The sequence below is a fragment of the Staurois parvus genome, unplaced genomic scaffold (genome assembly GCF_062004578.1).
Source record: "Staurois parvus isolate SC_StPar_1 unplaced genomic scaffold, SC_StPar_1.0 ptg000513l, whole genome shotgun sequence".
Lineage (NCBI taxonomy): Eukaryota > Metazoa > Chordata > Amphibia > Anura > Ranidae > Staurois > Staurois parvus.
Window position 1 is genome coordinate 1,042,648 of NW_028318309.1, and position 24,882 is coordinate 1,067,529.

Genomic DNA, 24,882 nt, shown 5'->3' on the forward strand with positions numbered 1-24,882 from the left:
AGTTATGAATACTCTACAATTAAGGTACCATACCAGCAAAACAAACAAAGGAAAACCCATTTTAAGCAGACCAGATTCTACACTAAAGTAGCTCATGACAGAAAACAGATAATTCAAAGACTATATGATATAAATATTTAAAACCGAAGCCAGACATTCCCCCCATTCTCAACACATGAACTACGGTAGCATCAATTAAGCTATTTTCCTGTAAACCGTTTCAGCTCTCCCCCCCCCCCCCCCTTCATTTTTTTTCCTGCGTTCTACACCGAAATGCATTAATCCTTAAAAGGATTAATGTGAAAGTGATCCTTTTAAAAAATTATGTGGATGAAAAAAAAGCATTTTGGTGAACCTTCAGTCAGCCAGTGGAGATTCTTGTTGACCACGTCAGGCAGGCAATACTTTGCAAAAGAGATCAATGAATATTAGCTTTAGAAAAGACAAGATACAGAAAAGAGCGGCATCAGATTGAAGGTGGCCTGAAATCGTCTCAATCGAGGCTGATTTTGTTCTTCCGACTGCCTCCCATCTGCTTGGTTTCTGTTAGGACTATTCATTTAAAAATAAATGTAATTAGCCTCAATTGATTTGGGGGGGAGATTGGGGGGGGAGGGGGAGGAAATGTTTGACGAGGAGGTTCTCCAGTCTATTTGATGAAACTGCACTTTAGTTACCGGTACATTTTTTTTTCTTGCCTTAACAACACAATGACAATCTTTGATGTTTTGGCATCTCGAAAAACAAAATGATACAAATAAAATTATAGGCAAGTACATGAACGTCTAGACATTTTAATTCATTATTGAATTTTAGAAAAAAAACAGGAAAATTGGGAGATTCCTTATAACAATTTTGAAAGATGTTTATTTATCAGGTTCCCGCCCGGCCTATAGTCAGCTGGCAAAACACCTCGTCCCTCCGGGTGGACGCCATATGGCGTCCTTTCAGGCATGCGCAGTTTGCCTGTCCACAGAGCTGCGCAGCGGCTCGATCTGTCACCACCCGTGTACCTTGGACACGGCCGATGACACACCTGTGTACCGGCCCGTTGCTGGTACCATGTGACCTTCTGTGACCAATCACAGCAGGTCACATGACAGTTGTATAAAATGGATGGCTTCCTTTCATGCCATCCATTGTATACAAGTGTGGCTATCACAGCGATCACATGCAAAAGCTGGGCCAATCACAGCCCACCTGTGTCATGTGATTAGCTGTGGCCAAATCACAGTTAAGGAAAAAAAAAAAATCCTGATTGAATCGATTTCATTCAGGTAAATGCTTGCTTATAGCAAAGTAATTCTTTGCTATAAGCAAATTGTGTAAAGAAAAGAAAATACTGTTTACATCCCCAAAGTAGTACAATGTTACTATGGTAACATTATACTACTTTGGTCATAGTGAAATATGAAAAAATCATAAAAAAAGAAAAATGTAATAAAAAAAAATCATAAAAAAAATGTAAAAAAAAAAATATTTTTTTTTCGTACTGTCACCAGTCAGTGTCTCTGATCACCGCCATGCCAGTTTTATGATGACACTGTACTGCACAGGTGACAGTATGTAAAAGAAAATAGTGAAAATACTTTTTTTTTTATTTCTTCATTTCCGAAAAATTATGACAAAAAATTACAACTTCAAAAAACTTGCCATGTCTCTTATGAAGTACGTCGGACTGTCTACTTTGCAAAAAAGGGTAATTTGGGGGATATCTGTACTGTTCTGACATTCTTGGACCTCAAGAAAATAGATTGGCTGTCAGTACTTCAGGATTGGTCCATATTCAGATATATATACCATAGTTTGTGAACTCTATAACTTTCCTACAGACTAAACAATACTAATTTTGGTTATTTTCACCAAAGACATGTAGTAGAATATATTTTGGCCTAAATTTATGAAGAACAATTATTTATTTGCAAACTTTTATAACAGAAACAAAGAAAAACGTGTGTTTTTTTTCAAAATGTTTGGTCTTTTTTTGTTAATTTAGCAAAAAATAAAAGCCCCGGCGGTGATTAAATACCACCAAAAGAAAGCTCTAGTTATGTGAAGAAAATTATAACATTTTAGTTTGGGTACAATGTTGTATGACCGCGCAATTGTCATTCAAAGTGTGAGAGCGCTGAAACCTGAAAAATGTCCTGGGCAGGAAGGGGGTAAAAGTGCCCGGTATGGAAGCGGTTATAAACAACACCCCATGGCTCAGCCGTGTTCTCCATGTGTCCCTCTACCTACACACCATTGCATCAAGTGCCAAATGACCACAGACCTCACAATGGTTTGACAGTGGCTTTGTATCGGTGATGGGAAGCACTGCTGTACTTCATAGACCGTGCTGCTGAATGGTGTTCTAAGTGTTAATTATGAGTATTTCATTCATTTGTCTGCAGTATTTATACATTAATAATATTTATATTATTTGATTTGTGAATAGATTTAATAATACACGTGAAATGTTATTGCATTAAAAATCTCCTGTTCTTTTGATTTATGTTGTGTTAAACAAAAATAAAAAATGATATACATATTATTTTTCTTTATGTCCTGTATTGTCAACTGTTGTTTCATTACTAGGCCAAATTAAATATATTATTAAATATTTAAACAATTATTAGTTTTAAAATGACACACACACTTGCCAGAAGTATTGGTCCAGCCCTCCAAATCATTGGATTCAGGTGTTCCAATCACCTCCATGGCCACAGGGGTATAAAGTCAGATGATCTAACCCTTTTCCTGTATATCCAATATTAAACATAAATGCAGTTAGGCTTCATTTAAACATTCCTACAGTTTCTATTAGGGCTCGTTCACTGACTGTTTTACCAACGGTTGCCAAACGCCCCTATAGCGTTTGGCAAGCGTCGGTCCGGCTCCGCAAACGCCGCATGCGTGGTTTAGCGGCGGTTGCTAGGCATTTGCTGAGCATTAAAAATGTCCCACAAACGCCTATAATGAAGTTTGAATGGTGTTACCGCTCCGCAAACGCCTCGCAACCGCCGGCCGGGCGTTTGCGGAGCGGCACCATAGACTAGAATAGGAGGCTTCAACGCCTCCTGACTCGACCAGAGGTGTCAGTTTTGTCGCGACGCTAACGCTCCTGTTAGAACAGCACCATGTGCTGCAATGTGCAGAATGGTCCAAGGCCTCTCTGCCGCCTGCACACAACGCTAGTGTGAACGTAGCCTTAGGGATGCACTGATATACCGGCGGACGAAATGCATCAGGCAAAGATAGGGTTATCAGAATTCTGCCAACAGCAAAAATGGAGCAGACAATGGCCACCAAAAATACGTGATTTTGCCCACGATATCACCACGTTTAGGGTGCGTTTTTTATGGGTCACGTGGCGACAAAAAAAAGCATCAAAATGCAACACGCGTGCATTTTTTTAATGGGTTTTCAGTGCATTTCATGCCTGGTTCACACCAATGCAGTGTGCATTTTGTCTGTTTTGCAGTGCGTTGTGTTTGTGCATGCACGTTTTTTGATGCATTTTTTTGTTGTGTCTCTTGACAGTTTTTTTTTCTTTTTCTGGCCAATTTGTTGCTGGGCAGATTAAAAATACAAAACATATCAAAAAAGCAACACGTGCATTTTTGAAGCATTTTTGCTGTGTTTTCAATGCATTTCAGGCCTGTTTCCACACCACTGCAGTTTGCGTTTTGACTGTTTTGCAGTGCGTTTCTTGTTTTTGCATGCAGGTTTTTGCTGCGTTATGGGTTTTATAATGTTTTTTTTTCCCAACTTGTTGCCGGGCAGATTAAAAATGCAAAAAGCATCAAAAATGTAAAGCGTGTGTGTTTTTGATGAGTTTTCAACACATTTCAGGCCTGGTTCACACCAATGCTGTTTGCGTTTTGTCCGTTTTGCAGTCAGGTTTGCATTTGTGACACAATTTGCATTTTTTTATTTATTTTTTTTTACCAACTTGTTGCTGGGTGGATTAAAAAAGCAAAATGTGTGAAAATGTGCTAAAAAAACATACTACATGTGTTCTGAAACATTGAAGTGTTGAACGAAAAAACTCTTTTGCGTTTAAAAAAAAAGTCTCTGACCCTGTCCAAAAAACGCACCAGCTCAAACAAGCATAGATGTGAACGTGTCCCATAGGAAACCATGTTAAATGGATTGAAGTTAGCTTCTGCAAAAAGCCCTAACAAACGCATTGGTATGAACCAGGCCTCAATGGGGAGGTGCGATTTTGCTGCTTTTTTTTTTGCCAAATATGCCCCAAAAATGCAGCATGCAGGACTTTTTCTTTAATCACCACAGGGGAAGTGCAACAGACCAGTGTGAATACATACATTGAATTTAAAAGGGATGCATTTTTCTTGAGCTTTTCTTGTGCCTTTTTTTTTTTTTACCGCAAAAGCTCTTCAAAAACTATTCAGTGTGAAAGCAGCCTATTGGCCAAAAAAAAGTGTTGAAAATAAATTCATATTCATTTAAATTCATGATACCAATTCTAAAGTTGAATACAATACAATAATATATACAGTCAGGTCCATAAATATTGGGACATCGACACAATTCTAACATTTTTGGCTCTATACACCACCACAATGGATTTGAAATAAAACGAACAAGATGTGCTTTAACTGCAGACTGCCAGCTTTAATTTGAGGGTATTTACATCCAAATCAGGTGAACAGTGTAGGAATTACAACAGTTTGCATATGTGCCTCTCACTTGTTAAGGGACCAAAAGTAATGGGACAGAATAATAATCATAAATCAAACTTTCACTTTTTAATACTTGGTTGCAAATCCTTTGCAGTCAATTACAGCCTGAAGTCTGGAACGCATAGACATCACCAGACGCTGGGTTTCATCCCTGGTGATGCTCTGCCAGGCCTCTACTGCAACTGTCTTCAGTTCCTGCTTGTTCTTGGGGCATTTTCCCTTCAGTTTTGTCTTCAGCAAGTGAAATGCATGCTCAATCGGATTCAGGTCAGGTGATTGACTTGGCCATTGCAGAACATTCCACTTCTTTCCCTTAAAAAACTCTTTGGTTGCTTTTGCAGTATGCTTTGGGTCATTGTCCATCCGCACTGTGAAGCGTCCAATGAGTTGTGAAGCATTCGGCTGAATATGAGCAGATAATATTCCCGAAACACTTCACAATTCATCCTGCTGCTTTTGTCAGCAGTCACATCATCAATAAATACAAGAGAACCAGTTCCATTGGCAGCCATACATGCCCACGCCATGACACTACCACCACCATGCTTCACTGATGAGGTGGTATGCTTAGGATCATGAGCAGTTCCTTTCCTTCTCCATACTCTTCTCTTCCCATCACTCTGGTACAAGTTGATCTCGGTCTCATCTGTCCATAGGATGTTGTTCCAGAACTGTGAAGGCTTTTTTAGATGTCGTTTGGCAAACTCTAATCTGGCCTTCCTGTTTTTGAGGCTCACCAATGGCTTACATCTTGTGGTGAACCCTCTGTATTCACTCTGGTGAAGTCTTCTCTTGATTGTTGACTTTGACACACATACACCTACCTCCTGGAGAGTGTTCTTGATCTGGCCAACTGTTGTGAAGGGTGTTTTCTTCACCAGGGAAAGAATTCTTCGGTCTTCCACCACAGTTATTTTCCGTGGTCTTTCGGGTCTTTTGGTGTTGCTGAGCTCACCGGTGCGTTCCTTCTATTTAAGAACGTTCCAAACAGTTATTTTGGCCACGCCTAATGTTTTTGCTATCTCTCTGATGGGTTTGTTTTGTTTTTTCAGCCTAATGATGCCTTGCTTCACTGATAGTGACAGCTCTTTGGATCTCATCTTGAGAGTTGGCAGCAACAGATTCCAAATGCAAATAGCACACTTGAAATGAACTCTGGACCTTTTATCTGCTCATTGTAATTGGGATAATGAGGGAATAACAGACACCTGGCCATGGAACAGCTGAGAAGCCAATTGTCCCATTACTTTTGGTCCCTTAACAAGTGGGAGGCACATATGCAAACTGTTGTAATTCCTACACCGTTCACCTGATTTGGATGTAAATACCCTCAAATTAAAGCTGACAGTCTGCGGTTAAAGCACATCTTGTTCGTTTCATTTCAAATCCATTGTGGTGGTGTATAGAGCCAAAAATGTTAGAATTGCGTCGATGTCCCAATATTTATGGACCTGACTGTATATAAAAAAAAACTGTCTATTTTGGTTTTCGGCCAAATGCAGCCTGAATTTTCAGTTTCGGTCCAAGAATTTTCATTTCTGCGCACCACTAGTTTCTATAGTTAAAATATAAATTAAGACATACAAAGAGGTAAAAGTTTAGCACTCCATTTTTTAGTGCTGTTTATTTCTAATTCCAGGCTTTCACCTGGGAATAATGTCTGCCATACTCTTCATTACAATGTAAAGTATAGAAGGTGCATGGTAGTTGACAGCTGTTTTGTGTGTAATCACACTTTGTCAAAGCATGATCTCAATTCCCTCTCCTTCCCAACTATATAACCTTTTATAAAAAAACAAAAAAACAAAAAATTCAATGAACTAAACACAATAACTTCAAATGAACCCTTCAGAACCCATAATCAGAATTGTGCTATTGCATGCAAACCAATGTAAAAACTTTTTCAAACACATACAATGCAACCCAGACTTGTAATTACTCTGCTTACAATGAAAATCATGTACAATAAAAATAATAAAAAGTGAGATAGATGCATACAAATGCAGACGATGATTAAAGAGTATTCTGAAAAAAATGCAAAAGAATCAGGAGGAAGGAAAAGGAGAACCAAAGTCCTAAAGAGAATATATATCTATAGCATTGTTAAAATATTCATATTAACACATATGTAGAACTATGCTTATCCCAAAAAATAGGATCAATTTGTTTCATCAGAAAAGTCTGAATAAGAAATAAAGATCATTGGCAGTCCTTGAGCGGGAATGCTGGCCACATTCCAAGGTAAACTTTAAAGGATACGTTCACCTTTCATAACGTTACACCCATTTTCAGGGTGTAAAATGTAACATGTTATGAATGGACTGTCCCCTGCTCCCCCACTTTGACAGCTAGTAGGGGATCTTCTCCTCCAGCTAGCTGTCAAAATTAAGAAAAAAAAAAAAAAAAGATGTGGTCTGAACTTGTGTTCTCTTATAGAGAACATCTAGAAGTGTTAACTTCGGAAAAATAGCAGGGCATGTTCCATGTGTAGACACTCTTGTCCTGTAGACTCATCTAAGGCACTGCTTCCTCTGACCGCTAGTCTGCAGAAAGTAGGAGTGAGATATGGTGAAGTCACTGTGCTGCCCACTAATTTCCTTGCTGGAGAGGAAGTTGTATCTGAGAACATGCAATGCAAGTATATCTTTGCTTCTGCTTCATTCATTCTGTGTTTCCTTCACCTCACCTGATAAATCATCTGTCAGTTATCAAATCTCCAGTCAAGGATATAGTAGGGAAAAGGTCAGCTGCAGGGAACATATAAGAAATAGTGGTGAGCAGGACATTTCCCTCTGACCTTCCTGATCTGAATACTTGTTCTAGGTCATTGACTCAAAAAACTGAAGCCAGGTCATTACAATAAACGGAATATAAACAAATTACATTTTTCTCTTTTACAAAACAGATGCATACAAATGCAGACGATGCATCTTTTTTTTTTTTTCCCATCAGTTCTGCTGATCACCTCCAAACTTTTTCCTATCTGCCCATAATTGCTGTGGCTTTCAGAAGGGGACAACAGTGTATTGTGTGACTGCTTGGTGACTTTCAGCCTCCAACAGAAGTGCAGAACAGCAATTGGGAGAAAAGGACACAACGTTCTCCCCCCCTAGAACAGAAAGTTCCTGAACAAGGACCTTTATGGCAAGATTCATGCATTAAGGATTAGGTATTGCTCAGATTATTTGATTTTCAAAGGGTTTGTGTACACATGTTAAAAACGCAGGTCAGCACATTTCTATTTACCTCATTGGTGCTGTATGGAGTATTAAAATGGTGCATGACCTGCTTTGCAATATATTTCTCTGAATGCACCATCCTATATTTTTTTTCTTTATGGTTTATATAGCAAATGAAACATAAGGTTTTACATAATGCAATTCAAAAGCACTTTTCCAAACTGCATAGTTATTAAGATTTGCATGGTTGAATTTCACTCAGTTATTTAATAATTGTGTGATCAGGGCCTATACAATAAGATAAGGTCTATCTGACAAAGTGCACTACCTCATACCATTAGCATTTATCATAAGTAAACCAAGGATAATTTGGGATTTAGATCTTGTGCCCTTGTTATATCTCAAATGTTTTGTTAGCTATATCAGGTCCAATAGAGTGAAAGAATGCACTACAATAGCAGCGCCTTATTACTTATAATACGAAGGTGTCTATTTTGGTGTTTGCCAAAGCAAAACAGAGGTATAAGGAAGATGGAAGGAGGGTAAGGAGGGGAAAGCAAGGAAGGGGTAGAGGTGTCTATACTGAGGGTTAGGAAGGGATAGGGCCATGGTACGGGGTAGGGGGTTAAGAATGAAAAGAATCATAAGAGTCACAAGGATTTAGTATATTCCTCTGATGAAGTCAAGAAATTCTCCGTATTCCCATCAAAACCAAAAAAAAAAAATCAATCAAAAATCTTCCAAATGTGCTTCCACCTATCCACCACGTGAGAAATAATGTTGACCGCACTCACCAGATGGAGGTGAGTAGTGAGCCTTATAAGATATAAGGGATCCTATAACCCCTCCAAAGGAACTCAAATCTCCTTCTTCACCCTGCTATGGTATAGCCCTCGTCTCCACTTTATTTCTCCATGGATTCCTCTATGGTGTGCAGAGAAAAAAACTACATAGTGTAATACTGCCACTCCATATAGAATAGAAGTAAAACATTGTGTCAGTTGGGAGCTTCCGCCTATGCTAAAGTGCTAGGATTGAGCTGTATTTACCAGCGTGCTAATTAGAGAGTGTCTATATGCTCATCTAGGTGTGATGTTGTGTTGGAATAGGAAGAAGGTGGGGTCTAAAAGAACTTTAAAATCTGTAAATTTATGAGAGACCAATGCTACTAAGCAGCACAGAGGCTAAGTGGTTAGTATTTCTTCCTAGCAGCACTGGGGTCATCAGTTCAAATCCCAACAATGACACTACCTGTCTGGAGTTTGCATGTCCTCCCTGTGCGGATTTCCTCTGGCTACTCTGGTTTCCTTCTATACTCCAAAGACATACTGGTAGATTAAATGGATCCTGTCTAATTGGGCCCTAGTATGTATGAATGTGAGTTAGGGACCTTAGACTGTAAGGTACTTGAGGGCAAGGACTGATGTGAATGTACAATATAGCTCTAAAGGCGTTGTGTAAATTGACAGCGCTATATAAGTACCTGTAATAAATGAATAAATACCACAAGGCATGGGCATTCCCAGAAAATAAGGAGTAATGTCCCTCTCAAGATCCTCTTTCTTCTACAGTCACCCCTTCCATTATCAACCCATAAGCAGAAATGATAAGTAAAGGGCAGGAGGAAAATGTCCCTGATTTCCCAAGTATTCAACCACATTCCATTTTTATTGGCTTTTCTTTCGTTCTCATTTTAGATCCCTTCTCTTCATAGAAACCTATCCTGCCTCCACCTAACAACTGTACTTTTATTTTCTCCATCAGCTCATCCCCCACAGTTATTACCTTTTGTATCACTTGACCTTCCCTCTTAGATTGTAAGCTTTAACCAGCAGGGTCCTCTGATTTCTCCTGTATTGAATTGCATTATAACTGTACTGTCTGCCTTCACGTTATAAAGTGCTGTGCAAACTGTAGGGCAGACAGTCATAGTATGTAAGGACAAAGAAAAGTCTGGGTGATCATTTGGGATAAATGGTTTAACATAAAGGGTTCTAAATTACAAAATTGTTATAAAATATGTGGCTTGGTCTTTAGAATGTGGGAAAAAGGGCAAGATGGGGAAATGTGCCTTTTCTTTTATGTTCTGTGCACCTCCTGAGAAATCTGAGAAAATCCAGAAGTAAAGATATATGGGTTGATACAGATTCCCAATACTTTATTAATCCCAATGGGAATTTACCAAGAACCCCTCATATAGTATAGTATATTTTCTGCAGACTCTTAACCTTACAATTACTTTAGAAGTCTGCAAGAATTAATTCCTGACAGGTCATACTTTTCAGCAACAGTATTATTCTTTAAAAAAAAAAAAAAAAAAAAAGCTTTCTTTAAGATCCTTTATGCACATTGTCCTTTAATAGGCATTTTATATGCCCACCATAATTTCCTGGTGGAGCTGCAGGTGCCACATGCTGCCTGCCACACCAGTGAAGTGCTAAATAAATGGCTGTATGTGGCCAAGCTCATTCAACTTTAATGTTCAGAAAATACAATAGACATGCAGGAGCAGTAAACGACAATGCAAAACAAACACTGGCATGGCATGGCTGCATACAAATACACACGTATGGCAGGCTGAGAAATTACACCAGGCATTCCTATTAAATGCCCCATGTACACGAGCCCTTAAAAAGGCTTCCTTTATCCTAAGTCATGTTACTCTGACTAAATGGCAATACTGTCAGTTGTTTTTTGTGTCAGGTGTCCCATATATTCTATTCTAAGGGACACTGACAATGTATCCTGGTGTGTTTTGGCTTCATTAATAATGCGTCTTTTCCTGTTCCAGTATTAGGCTTTATTGAAATAGGGGAGGAGTTGGGCTCCCTCCTCCCTATATATAGACGGCGTGTTCTTGCGCTGGCCACACCCCAGAAGACGTCACAGATGATGAAACGCATTGGCAGGAGTCAGAACGCGTGATGTCAGCACGCACCGGAACGTGGCGGCCATCTTGTTGGTTAGAAACTTACCATTTGGTTATATGGTGACATGCTGTTTATCTTTTGATGTACGTTTAATACTACGTTGTAAGGCAATAAATCCTGCTAATTATACTACACTATGAGGATTCTTTTGCTTTTCGGATGATTTTGTCCTCTGAGGATAATTCATCGTTTTAGGTCTATATTTGGCAATTTATCGGAATTATCAGTTGGGAGCGAATGCCTTGATTTGGGAATCTAATGAGAGGGATCCAATTGGCGTCTTTCTACATCCAATATTTGGAGTGCACAGTATCCTCCCAGAGTCAATAGTGTCTGAGTTTGTCATCCTAATTTGATATCCACACTAGGCTTTTCCTGATCGGCACTTAATTGTGTGGTCATTCAAGTCTGGTAAGAGGCAGTATTTTTTGAGGTGCTGGTGATGGTGGATTCCCAAGCCGTTTTTTTTAACTATTTGAATCTTTATTTGTCACAAGAGACTTTTTATTTTTCCCCTTTGTTTCTGCACATTGGACATTTTTTGAACTATTTGAATCTTTATTTGTCACGAGAGACTTTTTATTTTATTTTTCCCCTTTTTTTTCTGCACATTATTGGACATTTTAATTTATTATTTTCATGTATTATTTATTTTAAGTCTGGTTATAGTTTTGTGTTTGTAGCGCCGTACCTTTTTTGTTTTATAAATGTCATGAATCTGCTGCAGCCGGAAGGAAACATTTCCTCAGTTGCCTCTCACCCAGTGATCAGACTGCAGCACTGTAACTTGGAAGCAAGTCACAAGGTGAGAGGTGGCAGCAGGGGTTGATCTGGGTCATACATTTTTGAACACCACAGCCATAAAACTAAAAGCATATCATGAACAGGCCTCAGAATTTACATAACTGTCATCTCTGAGTTGGCATCCTAGTTCAGAAGGTATATGTTGAATGATTCCTGAACAAAGATGGCTCTGTCTCAGCCCATCTGGAGAGAAAACCAGATGAAGGCTTTGTGGGGATGACTACTAAAATTGCTGTCAGAGGTAATAATTACATGGAAATGTTACATTAGCATGTTACTTAGTATGTATGCACTCAAAAAAAAAAAAAAAATCTTTTTTTTTAATTTCAATAACAGCAAAGAAAGGCTGCTGACCAAAGGTGTGCTCCTTAACGAAAGGACATCATCACTTGAACTGTCAATAGAACCCCATCTATCAGCTGGCTTCTCTGCTCTCCAGACCAGAAGGAAAGAAAAAAAAAAAAAAAAAAAAAATCACCTCCAGAACCCACCTGAAATGACAATGCTCGTATTCCTCACACGCAGCTTCAGCACTATGAAACTCAATCCTCACTTCTGTCTGTGAATCTCCATCACCACACTGATTTAAAATTCTAAAGATGAACTTGTTTATTCAAGTCTATGGGATTAACTACCTTCACAATATAGTTATAACATTTACTGTGTTTTGTAAAGCACTTAGATTCCTTACAGATTAAAAAAATAAAAAATACTATAAAATACCATTATTGAATTATCATTACTTCCCATCTTCTATAAAGAGTTAAACCTAAATGTACAAGAGAAGAGAGCAGTTGAAATAATGATGACTTTGCAGCTACCTAGGGACTTCATTAGACTACTGTAGGTTCTCTCTTTCCCAGAGGAAAACTATTAAATCCTTTTAAGAAAAGAAGCTTGTTATAGCGAGATAGAGGACTAAAGCAAGGGTTAAATTCAGACTTCCAAACTACATTCCAAATATCCAAAACAGAACTTTTTTGCATTTAATTCAGTCAGCATTATTTAAAACAAATTTAAAAAAGTTGCTCCTCTTCCTAGGCTTTATTTTTTACTAAAACCTTTTAATTTTTAGAATAAAAAGGCTGACTGATTTAAAATGTATCTATAGTAAAAGTGTAAAATCATATATTAATTTCCCCATTTCAATCATTTCTAGCCTACTACTATTAATCTGAATGATCTTGAAGTTTGCAAGCGTACTTTGTGAAGATCCCCGCACATTTACTTCCTGGAATTCTGTGACATGTCATCTCTATGCCCTGTGAGTCGGCACTGCTGAGTCACACATTTCACAGAGCTTGCCTTCTGAACCACAGAGGTGCTCAGAATAGGAGTCAGTACAGGAATCACTGCTTGCAGGCAGCAAGATACAATGGGATAAAGAAGAAGGTACAGGTCTGTGAGAGCCAGAAACCTTGCTTGTTTGTAGGTGACCAAATACTTATTTTCCACCATAACTTGCAAATAAATTCTTTCCAAATCAGCCAATGTGATTGTCTGGATTTTTTTTCTCATTTTGTCTCTCATAGTTGAGGTCTACCTATGATGCCAATTACAGGCCTCTCTCATCTTTTTAAGTGGGAGAACTTGCACAATTGGTGGCTGACTAAATACTTTTTTGCCCCACTGTATGTAGTGAAAAAAGAAAAGAAGGTGCTACTACACATCCAATGCTCATCCCAGGAACTGGGCAGGTGGGTGATCCACAGTTGCTTATCCGTTCCAGAATTAAATGAAAACGATCCGCGCTACCGCCATAGTTCTTCCATTTTATTAAATCGACCACAGTAAAAACAGCACAGGTACAAAGGTTGACACGTTTCAACTTAACAAGCCTTAGTCATAACCCACGAGTTAGGACTAAGGCTTTTTAAGCTGAAACTTGTCAACCTTTGTACCTTTGCTGTTTTTACTGTGGTCGATTTAATAAAACGAAGATTTTAGAGCAATCACAGTAGTGCAGATCGATTTCACTCAATGGGATATGTAGTCCTTAAAGTGGTGGTGATGTCACTATCTTAACTTGAATCTACAGGAAAGCTTACAATCGGGCTTACCTGTATGTACAATGAATATCTCTTAAATGTGCACCATTTAGGAGATATTCACATCAGCGATAGGCGATGACATCACCCTCGAATGCGCAGTGACATTCTTCATTCAGGGAACACAGTAAATCCTTAAATGCAGTGTGCTGTGTTGAGGCCAGAGCTCTCGTGTGCATGTGCGTGAGTGACGTCATCGTGGCCCCTGCCATTCAAATGATGGTGATCCTCATCCAGGTTAAATTATGGCCAGTGTCATTCAACCAACTTCCAGTGAGCACAGGCAGTTATGACCAACAGAAAAAGCTATATATAGGAAGCACAGTAGAATTTTTGTTTCTTAATTATGGACACGCTGCCTAGGCGTGAGTCACAATACCGAGCTGGGATCACAACACAGTACTGCAGAGTATGGCTATAACCCAGTATTGAAAACCACCCAATGCAAAGAGGAGTGAGCCCAGGGATACCATGTGAACAGCCAGAAGATAGCCTAATTTAAGCTCTGTCTAATATAAAAAAAAAACAAAAACATATGTGCATAGGGAGATCTGCTTTAAACTTTCAGTTATTAACTTTTAAGTATTTTCTTTCACTGAATACCAATTTAACCTTTTCAAATCCAATATTGAAGAAAAACTTCTCTATAATAAATGAATCTGTAAAAACAAGAAAATAGAAATCCTACCTGCTGCAAGATCGTCATCCACAAGGTCATGCTCTTCCTCTTGAACTTTAACCTCTGACCCTCCCGAGTCAGGGCTTGCGCTGCCAGCTTGAATAGACTCGGCTGTCACACCAGCTGAAAGATTAAATTAAACATTTGAACATATAAACAATCACAATAAAAGCAGCTGAAAAAGAATAAATATATAAAAGCAAAAAAAAAAAAAAAAAGCCAACTTTTTTTTTTCCTTTATTCCCGTTGTTAGCTTGAGTTTCCCGATACTGGAAATCTCTGAAGAGACGGCGTGTCTCAGTGGTCTGTACATGTATTATAAATGTAAGATCAGATGATTAGGTGTTTAAGATAAAACTCTTCCTGTACAGCAGCTGCTGCTCATACATTCTTAATACATAATACGTATAGAGCCTACATAGGACTGCCGTGTATGCTACACACAAGCCTCAAAGAACACTCAGATTTTCCTTAGGGCCTTTCTATGGCGAGAGACCCTTTTCTACAGAGGAAGGGTCCCAAAGCTGGTTAGAGAACTCTGCTAAGTACATTTTGAATCTATAATGATAACACCATTATTATTTAAATACTTTCTGTTAGACAAATTTGTTTGGATGCCTTCAACTGCAAGGAAACAAGTAATTTAAATCTGAACTCCAGGCTGAAATAAAAGTTGTTCCCTGCGTATCTCAAAATACATACTTTATAAAATGTCACCATATTGGCTGTTATAGGTCTATAGTTGACACCACATTTCTATGGTACCCAGTTTGGACATTGGTGTCACCAGAATACGTGGTAGAATGATGATGTGATAATGATTTAGTCATATGTGGAAGCGACCTAACGCATCAATCATTATTTGTCCAGCAATGTAAAAATTCGGTCTGGGTTCTCCCCCTTTTGTGTTCCGAACCTCCCTAATGAAAGAGTAGAACATATGAAAGTACTAATATGAAGGCTCAAGAGATGAGAATAGGTAGAGCAATGCATGACTATTACAGGAAAGGAAAAGAAGCGATCACAAATAACTACCCTGTATCTCTGGATCTGCTGATCATTTCAAAGAATATTAGCAATTACGCTTGGTTGACATATGTGCGGGTGGTGCCGCTGCGGATCCGCACGAAAATCCGTGCAGCCGCACCACCTGCACAGAGGAATGCGGACATGCGGGCGGGTGCCATTAGCTCTATTGGCACATCGCCCACACTGGAAATGGCAACTGTACTGGGATCGAGGTTCCCGTGCAGGCTGGGTTTTCAGAAGCGCAGGGGCTTCTTCCCTGCGTCACGGAAGTCCATTCAAATGAATGGCTCTCGTGCCCGTGCAAAACATAGCCCCCACAGCCGCATATATGTGAACCAGGGATTAAATCACAGCTAAACTTACCTTCCCATTAATGGTCCCTGTTCCCTATACTGCTGGGTGCTGCTTTTCAGCTGTCTTCATTGGCTGCCATAAGATGATACCACTCCTGAGTTAGTCATCCCGGCACACTATGACCGTGCTGGTGATGTAAGCATTTTTTTTTCCCCTGCTGGAGCAAACTGGATCATGCTTTATTTGGGAGGTTTTTTTGCCTTACTCTGGATCAACTGTGGGTATAGGATTGTGTTTTTGCAGGTTTTATATTCGTGTGTGTGAATGTTTTTTTTTCCCTCTATTGGTTGAACTGGATGGACTTGTATCTTTTTTGCAACTATGAACTATGTAACTTTAGTTCTTCTTAAAAAGTGGATGTAAACCCTTGAAATGAAAAATGAACAAACCAAAGCACTTCGGTTTACTTTATGTTTCCCCTCTCACGCCTCTGCTATCTGTATGAGTCACTTTTGAGAGTTTATGACAACACCAAGCAATCCCTTGAGATGCACCCCCCACCACAGCACACAGCAGGTGATCAACAATCTCAGCAGTGCATAACTTAATTTGAGACTGTGGGGGGCTTTCCCTCCACTCAGGTCTCAGATTACATTCAGCTCTTTGCTTCATGCTGCATAGTGTGTGACATAAGATCCCTGCCCCTGCCTTCTGGAGCTAAAAAATGCTGTGTACATTCTGTAGTTTGAAAAGATGTAGAAATGAGAATACAGCAGATAAACAGGTACAACTAATACAGGAGAAGATAATGTGTCTCTGTATATCACCTGAGGCCAGTCACTTCACTAGGTTACACAGTTAGTTAGTCTGGCTGAAAAAAGACAAAAGTCCATCCAGTTCAACCATTAAGTTATAATCCTATACCCATAGTTGATTCAGAGGAAGGCAAAAAACCCAGCAAAGCACGATCCAGTTTGCTTCTGTAAATGTCAGTATCCAGTTATATTCTGTGTATCCAAAAAAGAATCCAGGCCTTTATAAAGCAATCCACTGAGCTGGCCAGAACCAACTCTTGAGGGAGTCTATTCCACATTTTCACAGCTCTCACTGTGAAGAAACCTTTCCATGTTTGGAGATTAAATTGCTTTTCCTCGAGACGTAAAGAGCGCCCCCTTGTCCTCTGTGATGACCTCAGGGTGAATAACTCTACACCGAGTTCACTAGGTATATGTAGGGGTTTACAACCACTTGAAGGAAGCTTCTCTGTTCTTTCATTGTTCATCAAGTAGTCAGAGGTAATAATCTGGCAGGCTGTAGGCTGAATACCACACGGGGGATCATGACTGTAATGACAAATCGCCAGCATCGGGATCACTAAGGCACTGCTTGCGAGTCTCCATGGAATTGTGCCCTTGCTAGTGGGACCAGTGAAATGTCTATCCCTCATGCAGTGGTGTATTTAGGTTTTGTGCTGCCCTAGGCAACACAAACATCATCTGCCCCCACAGACACCAACCAACACAACCCTCCCTTCCCCCGTCTGCGGAGAAAGCCTGACATTGACCAACAACACCCCTGCCCCCCACCCAGGAGAGCCTTCCACTATCCCCCCTTTTCCCCCGGCCATAGAGAGAAACTCATCTTTATGACTCTGGACATCCCCGGGAATGAGAGTCAGGCTCTACCATACACCATCAAGCAGCCTGCAGCCTCTCTCGGATTCCACCTGGTTCCCAAGATGTGTGTCCCCCTTCTTTCATGCCTTCTTCGGGGGGGGGGGTATGGTGCTGCCCCACTGAAAGATGCCACCCTAGGCAACTGCCTTGTTTGCCTTGTTTACCACAATACACCCCTGCCCTCAAGGACCTTTCTAGAATGAGGGAGATTTGCAGCATTCAGAACCAGTGACTGAGCGATTCCACAAAGGTAATCGGAAGGCTCTATGACAGTACTGTAGGTGATGTGTGACTAGCAGCAGACCTGCTCTTCTGACATCAGTCTTACTGATTGGAGTGTTTCATTACAGAGGACCTGCCCACAGAAAAATGATGTACCAAACCTGCTGAACTTCTTTCTATTGGTGCATGCTCAGGACAAGTTATCCTTATCAATGCACTTCCGGTCGCCTGTTCCGGCGTCTGACGTCATTTCCGGTGAGTGGAACGCACGCCGAGCGGTGCGTTCCAAGGGGCCATCTTTGCATAGTGGATGAGTCTGCATCTGAGGTCTGTCATCCTGCAGTATACCAGGCTGTGGGGTCTCTATACAAAAGTCGCTGTATATGAAAAATAGATCGTTTTTAAAGAGAGATCGTTTTGTTCCAATAAAATGCGGGTTATATCCTGCTAAAATGTGAGTGGTCTGGAGAAATTCTTTTGATTGGAAATCACTACGGTATCACTACGGTATCACACTATGGTTTTTTCTTCTTCCTGATTTTCCCTGGGGGATTCGGTGAGAGGAGTAACCAGAAGAGGTATCCATATCCGAGAGGAGGCATTATTTGGAGGTCTTATACAAAGTAAAGGGGGTCCAGGAGCCCTTAATATCCCTGAAAGGCGTTTGACTCACCATTATCTGGTGAGTGCGGTTAATGTTGGTTTTGCACTGGTGGATGGTGAAGGTATCAAAGGCACAGAAGAATCCAATGAAATTACAATATAATTAATTTTGTCACGGGACTGTTAATTTGGGATTTTTTGTCACTGGACTTATTAATTTTAAAATCATTTATTGATTTTTTCATTACTATTTCATCAACACAAAAGTGTTTTTGTGTCACAGTTTTTTAAGTTTGTAATATTTATACATAAGTGCACTCCAACACATTTTTACACATTGTGGTGCGCCAGGTTTACTGTATATGTATATATTGAGATGCCATTTATAATGAAATGGCAAAGCACATATACCCATGTGTCAAAATGTCTTGAGGTTTTTCTGCAGGTTACTACAAAACAATAGTATGATTGCAGCCTTAAACCCAAGTCATCATTGGTGGCTCCTGTATAGCTAGCCTGGCAGATATCCTTTTACCTTTTTTTTTTTTTTTCTTCAATACACCACCACAGGAGAAGACGGGGCAATATAAATCGTTACCAAGAATACAAAGCTCACACACCATAATGAAATAAAATATTCATCATGATGATTACAATTAGAACATTAAAAATACACAAACCTGATGGTAATAATTGCCAGTTCACACTGAAATAAAAGTCTCTTGTCAAGACAAAAACATAAAAAGACCTCCAGAAGCACAGATTGCCATTTGTCTGTGTCCTCGGTGTTTAACGCCAATGTTCTTTTCCACTCTGCTATCACTCAGGAGGATGTATTGAATTTACAATAAAATAAAAAGAGGTGACCTCTGTAAAACCCGGGAGATCAACAATATCAGTCTCGGTTATGCACAAGTTAAATTGTTCTATCGCCACAGCAAGAAAGAAAAAAAAAAAAATTCCAAACACGCTTTACTTTATTGGGATTGATCAGGATATGACCCGAGCCATTTCTACAACACCGCAAAATTAATAATCGTCATCAGCCTCTACATCCTCCCGAGTGGGAAACGGAGAGAAGACGAGGGGAGATTAATAGAACACAATTATAGCAGGTTTAAATGTTTATTGCGTGTTACAGCCAAAGGTGGCGTAGGCAGCAACGGTTTCATCATTTCTGGATGAGTACTAAACCTGGGGAAAAAATACAAATGAGCATCGTCTTGCATTAAAATAATTGTTAAGGGCAAATTTTAATTTTTACGTTTTGCATATAGTATGGAAATCATTAAACCAGTGGGTTTTGTTTTGCTCTGTGTGCCCTTTAGAGAGATTTCCTGTTCACAAGAGAGAAGGAAATTTAGGGGGGTTCCCATAGATAATTGTCACCAGACACCACAACACTCCCCTTACTTTTGGTGAATTATTATTATTATTATACAGGATTTATATAGTTTGCTCAGCGCTTTACGATATAACGGGAGACAATACAGCAACAATACAGTTCAATACAAGAGGGAGCTTACAATCTAGGAGAATACAATTTTGGACCTACCATCACTTTCTGTTACCAGTTACCAGGACAGAGATTTAAGCTACCAAGTGGGAACATAGACAGCAATAAAAATCTTTTTTTAAACTTAAAAAAAAAAAAAATTATATAAAGTTTAAAAAACATACACATACACTGTAATGTACAGCGCTGAGTGAACTATTGGCGCTTTATAAATACTGTATAATAATAATAATAATCCATTTAAAAAATACTGAATAACTTATCAAAATTAAGGATGAAGTCAAGTCATTAAAAAAAAAAAGATAAACACAAAATTGTAATCATTTATAAAAACAGAACACATGGGCATAATTGTAAAAACTTGCTGGTACACGTATGTTCATATTTGCAGCTCATTCACTGCAGATTTGCTAGCCACAGACAGCCAGCAAATGTCACAAAAACACCAGCTATAGCTCCACACATTGAATGTTTTGGCTGGAGCTCTCCAGAGTGCTGAACTGGTGGAATTATTTCTATTATAACAATTTTAGCAACTGGAAGGTTACATTTTGGTTTAATTAAAAAATGCATCCATTCGATTTACCAGCAGTTTTATAGAGGTCTACCTGAGCAATATATTTATTTTCTATATGATTTGTTGAAAATAAAGGAAAAATACAGCACATTTTAAGTGAGCAAAGATTTTAGTCATTATTGCACTATTTACCACAAATCAGTTATTTGGCTTTTAAATTATTATATGATTGCGCTTGTGTGCGTATTGTTTACAATAAATCTGCTGACTAATAACTTTACAATGTCAGAAGGAGCAATAAAGCACAAGCACTGTGCCTGACTGCAAACCTTAAAAAAATATTACAAATATTGAGTATTATTTTTACTGCACATAACTAAACTAAAAAATAAGGCAATAGTTTTCCTTTAATTATAATTCAAAGCAATTGTAATCCATATGCTACTTCTGATTTTTAGAAAATAATAAATATTTAGATTAAAGTGATACTAAACCTAAAAACATTTTTTTACCTTAGTGCATTGTGCATTAAGGTAAAAAATGTTTTCTATTTGTCTGTGCTCCCCTTCCCTGTGTGAAGGTAAAGAGGCGAGAAAAGAACAGCGCTGGGCACAGCTGCATCTCTTCTCCCCGCTCTAACTCTTCACACAGGGACTCGAACAGCAGCAGGAGCCACTGGCTCTTGCTGCTGTCAATCAAAATGTAGTGAAGAGGAAGTGGTCCCGCTGTGTATGTCTTTGCAGTGCAGCATGTGTCCCCATATCAAACAGCTTGCTATGGGGACACACAAAGAAGAGGAGGAGCCAAGATAGTCGGCAGAGGATCTGAGAAGAGGAGGACCGGGGGTTGCTTGGTGCAATACCACTGCACAGAGCAGGCAAGTATAACATTAGTAACACTTTAAGAAAATCTATTCTAGACTCTTCAAAAAAAGCTATAAATATTATACTACCAATGGAATAAAAAGCATGATGGAACAATATTAATAACTTTTTTTGATTAAACTGAATTATTTTTGCTAAAATTATCAATAATTGCATCATATGTATTCCCTTAGTTTTACCTGCAAACTAATTTGTATTATCACAGTATTTATCAATTTATAACATTTGTCCTTTTAGGGCCCATTCACACCTAACGCATAACTAAAGGCTAACCTTTTTTTAAATTTTTAAAAAATTTTTTTTTTTTAATTGTTAACATAGTGGAGACGCATTAGAATGCCTAGCAGTTTTTTTTATTGTCTCTATTGTCTTGTTTACCATTTTCATTGAAAGTGAAAGTAAAAGAAAACCCCAAATTTTGGGTTGTCCAAAGAAAAGTAATAAAGGGGAAATCTTTGAATGTGGACATGTGCTCTAGTGACCTGGGGACCCCAAATAATTCCCTTCATTTGCAGGGATTTCCTCCCACTTCCTGTTTTGGCTATGGGACAGGAAGTGAATGTAATTCTCCCCACAGATGACAAACAAAACTTACAGGGGTTATAACCCTCCCTTACTCTATCCAAAATGAAATTTAAAAAAATGTACCTATAGTTCTACTTTAAACTTTCTGTTGCAGTATGCCCAACAATAAAAAGTTATACCTTGCAGTGATGCTGTGCCCAAATTGCAAGGGTTAATTGCTCATTTATGCCTGGGGAAAAATTAAAGGAGATTTACTCACCCAATTCCTCTTCTCCTCCTCCCCACAGCTGCACTGGTCCCTGCAGTGTCTGCACCCAATGCTACACCAGTCCAGGGTATTTATGTCATCAAGACCAGAGCAGGGTCCATAGCCCTGGAATGGACATGAGAACGCCTAGGGACAGTCCACTGCTGGATAGTGGGGGGAGCGTCATCTGCCAGGGGAGCAGAGAATCAGGTAAGATAAACAGTTTCTCCTCTTCCCTGGACAAAACAAGCTCTTAACCCCTGCAGCGTGGGCTAATATTTTTTTTATTTGCCATGAGTTGGGCTTCAAGGCAGCCCATTTATAATGAATGGGGTGTCATGCCGCAATGAATGAAAAAAGGTGCAAGACAACACAACTCAATGCACTGTGGTGTGCTGCAGTGCGCTAAGATCTACTGTATACTATGTTGGGGTGTCGCTCACAATGAATGTTATCGCAATGCATCACATACAGAGCAGATGTGTTGCCATGCATTTTGGCAATGCACGTGTTACAATGCACAAGTATGAATGGGCCCTCTAAGATGACACTTGCTTTGTCGGCAATGATCAGCAACAGGAATCTTCAAGAAAGCATTCAACCTTAGCTATCTAATTTTGGACAATGTGGGAAAGAGGTAAATTTTCTGTCAGGTTTTATTCTCTGACAGCCCTGGGGACATTTTCTCTCACTTCTTATTCTTATGACCCTATAAAAGAAAAAAAAAAAGAGCGGGGTTGGTCTTTACATGTACACGAAGGTGCAGAAGACAAAGCATTGTCAGAGGTTTCTGCCCTTTCTTGCTTTACTAAAAATAATTTTCTCGTCTGTTTAAGTTGAAGGCATAAGGACAGATAGTGATGGCAAATCTGCCCAACAGGGCTACAGATGCCAAAAAAAAAACCTGGAAAAAAATTAATCTTTCCCATGTCTATCCCAAACTAAAAAAAAATGTGGCTGAAGTTGGGCTTTAAAATGTGTGGTTTTTTTTTTTTGTACCATTGTATTTCTTACCAGATATCTACATTCACTTGGCTGCATTTCCAACAATATAAGGAAAGAGGATGGATTTTTTTTTCTAAATTTCTAAATTGCTGTAGAAAACATTCAAAGAAAGAAAAATGATGCACAAATATATTATATATACACACATACATACATACATCAGAGACAGAGGAGGGACCACTGTTCCTTAAAAAGACATTTCTCTGTATTCGCTGGAACCTATAGTTATGTTTCTAGAATTCTGGAAAAAAAATACGGTCAATAAAATATATATACTAGAGCAAAGGAAGGAATGAAAATTAAATACATACAGTATAATAAATTATTTATATGTGTGTGTGTGTATATATATATATATATATATATATATATATATATATATATATATACACACACACACACACACACATATACACACACATATAAATAATTTATTATATGTATTTAATTTTCATTCCTTCCTTTGCTCTAGTATATATATTTTATTGACAGTATTTTTTTTCCACAATTCTAGAAACATAACTATAGGTTCCAGCGAATACAGAGAAATGTCTTTTTAAGGAACAGTGGTCCCTCCTCTGTCTCGGAGGGAGGTGAATTTATAGGAAGAAGAGGTCTATGACCAGTGACTGGTAATGCTTCGCATTCCCTGCAATGCCTATGACAGACAGACTGACTGCCTCACATTAATTCACTTCACACCACTGCTATCGATCGGCAGGCTGTTCCCTGCTCCCTCTCCACACACTGCCTGTCTGGCTGCAGCATCCACACTAGCACATAATACACACAAAGGCCAGCGAGAGAGATAACCTTTTACTTCCCATTAAAGGCACAGTGAACATTTTCTGGACCACAATATAAGGCTGCAGAGGAGGCAGAGAACATGATTTACGATGTTGTCTTATATATGGCAATTTATAGCACAGCCTGGACAAAACTGGGATCCTTCCCAGGGCACAAATAAAGATGGAATCCAAATCAAACATGTAACAAAAAAAATAAATAATGACTCAAAGAACCAGAGCTTTAGCTCATTGACACTCTTGTACAGGTCTGTAGTTCAAAACACAAAATCTACAATTGATTAATGCAGCCCTTGCCTATCCAGGTCAAGGTGACAACGTCTCTGAAAATGGGCAGCACAGTGGCTAAATAGTTAGCATTTCCGCCTGGCAGTACTAGGGTCGTTGGAGCGAAACGCAACTGCGGCACCACCTGCCTGGAGTACGCATGCTGGTGCCTGCGTGGGTTTCCTGTAGGTACTCTGGTTTCCTCCCACACGCCAAAGACATGCAGGTAGGTTAATTGGCTCCTGTCTAAATTGGCCCTAGTATGAATGTGAGTAGTGGACCTTAAATTGTACGCCCCTTGAGGGTTAGGGACTGATGTGAATGTACTAAATATTATAGAAAGACATGCCCACACGTAAAGCACTGCGTAAATTGATGCCACTATATGAGTACCTGTAATAAATAAAATAAAATATTCACCTTGCCTGCACACCCTGAATGCTCCTTGCTATGTTGCAGCCAGAAACACTAGTCTTCCAGGTATTGGGGAGCATTTGACCTCCTGCCTGTGCTTGGACCTAGGAGCCAATTTCTAGCCCAAAGCACCGTCCTAAGCCTGAGGTAGTGATGTCATCGCTCCCCTGGGTTGCATCAGTGCTTGCTGGAACAGAGGATGGAGCAGCAAAGAAATACAGTCAACATAAAGGGGGACTTTTTTGCAGAGACATTGTCACTTTGCCCAGGAATGGGCCAGGCTAAAATGGGGTTGATTTACTAAAGGCAAATAGACCGTTGCACGCTTCAAGTGCAGTTGCACACATTTTCCTTAGTAAATGTATTATGGAAAAACTTCATGTTGTAAAGAATACCCAATCAGGGGCAAGAAAAATAAAAGAAAGCTTGCACATGATTGGATGACAGAAATCAGCAGAACTTTAACACATTTACCAAGCCCTGGGGAAAAATGCAATTGCACTGTCTATTTGCCATTGGTAAATCAATCCTACTATCTTTGTTACA

The 24,882-nt window shown here is 39.2% G+C and overlaps 1 protein-coding gene across 4 annotated transcripts in view; it reads right to left on the minus strand.

Annotated features, from left to right (window-relative positions):
* The window catches only part of WDR7 (WD repeat domain 7), a 591,021-nt gene that overhangs the window by 303,544 nt on the left and 262,595 nt on the right, over window positions 1-24,882 (minus strand). For all 4 annotated transcript variants that reach the window (XM_089690073.1, XM_089690072.1, XM_089690071.1 and 1 more), the window contains one exon: window positions 14,341-14,454. In XM_089690073.1, the coding sequence (XP_089546199.1) occupies window positions 14,341-14,454 (114 nt within the window). The remainder of the gene's footprint in view (window positions 1-14,340; window positions 14,455-24,882) is intronic.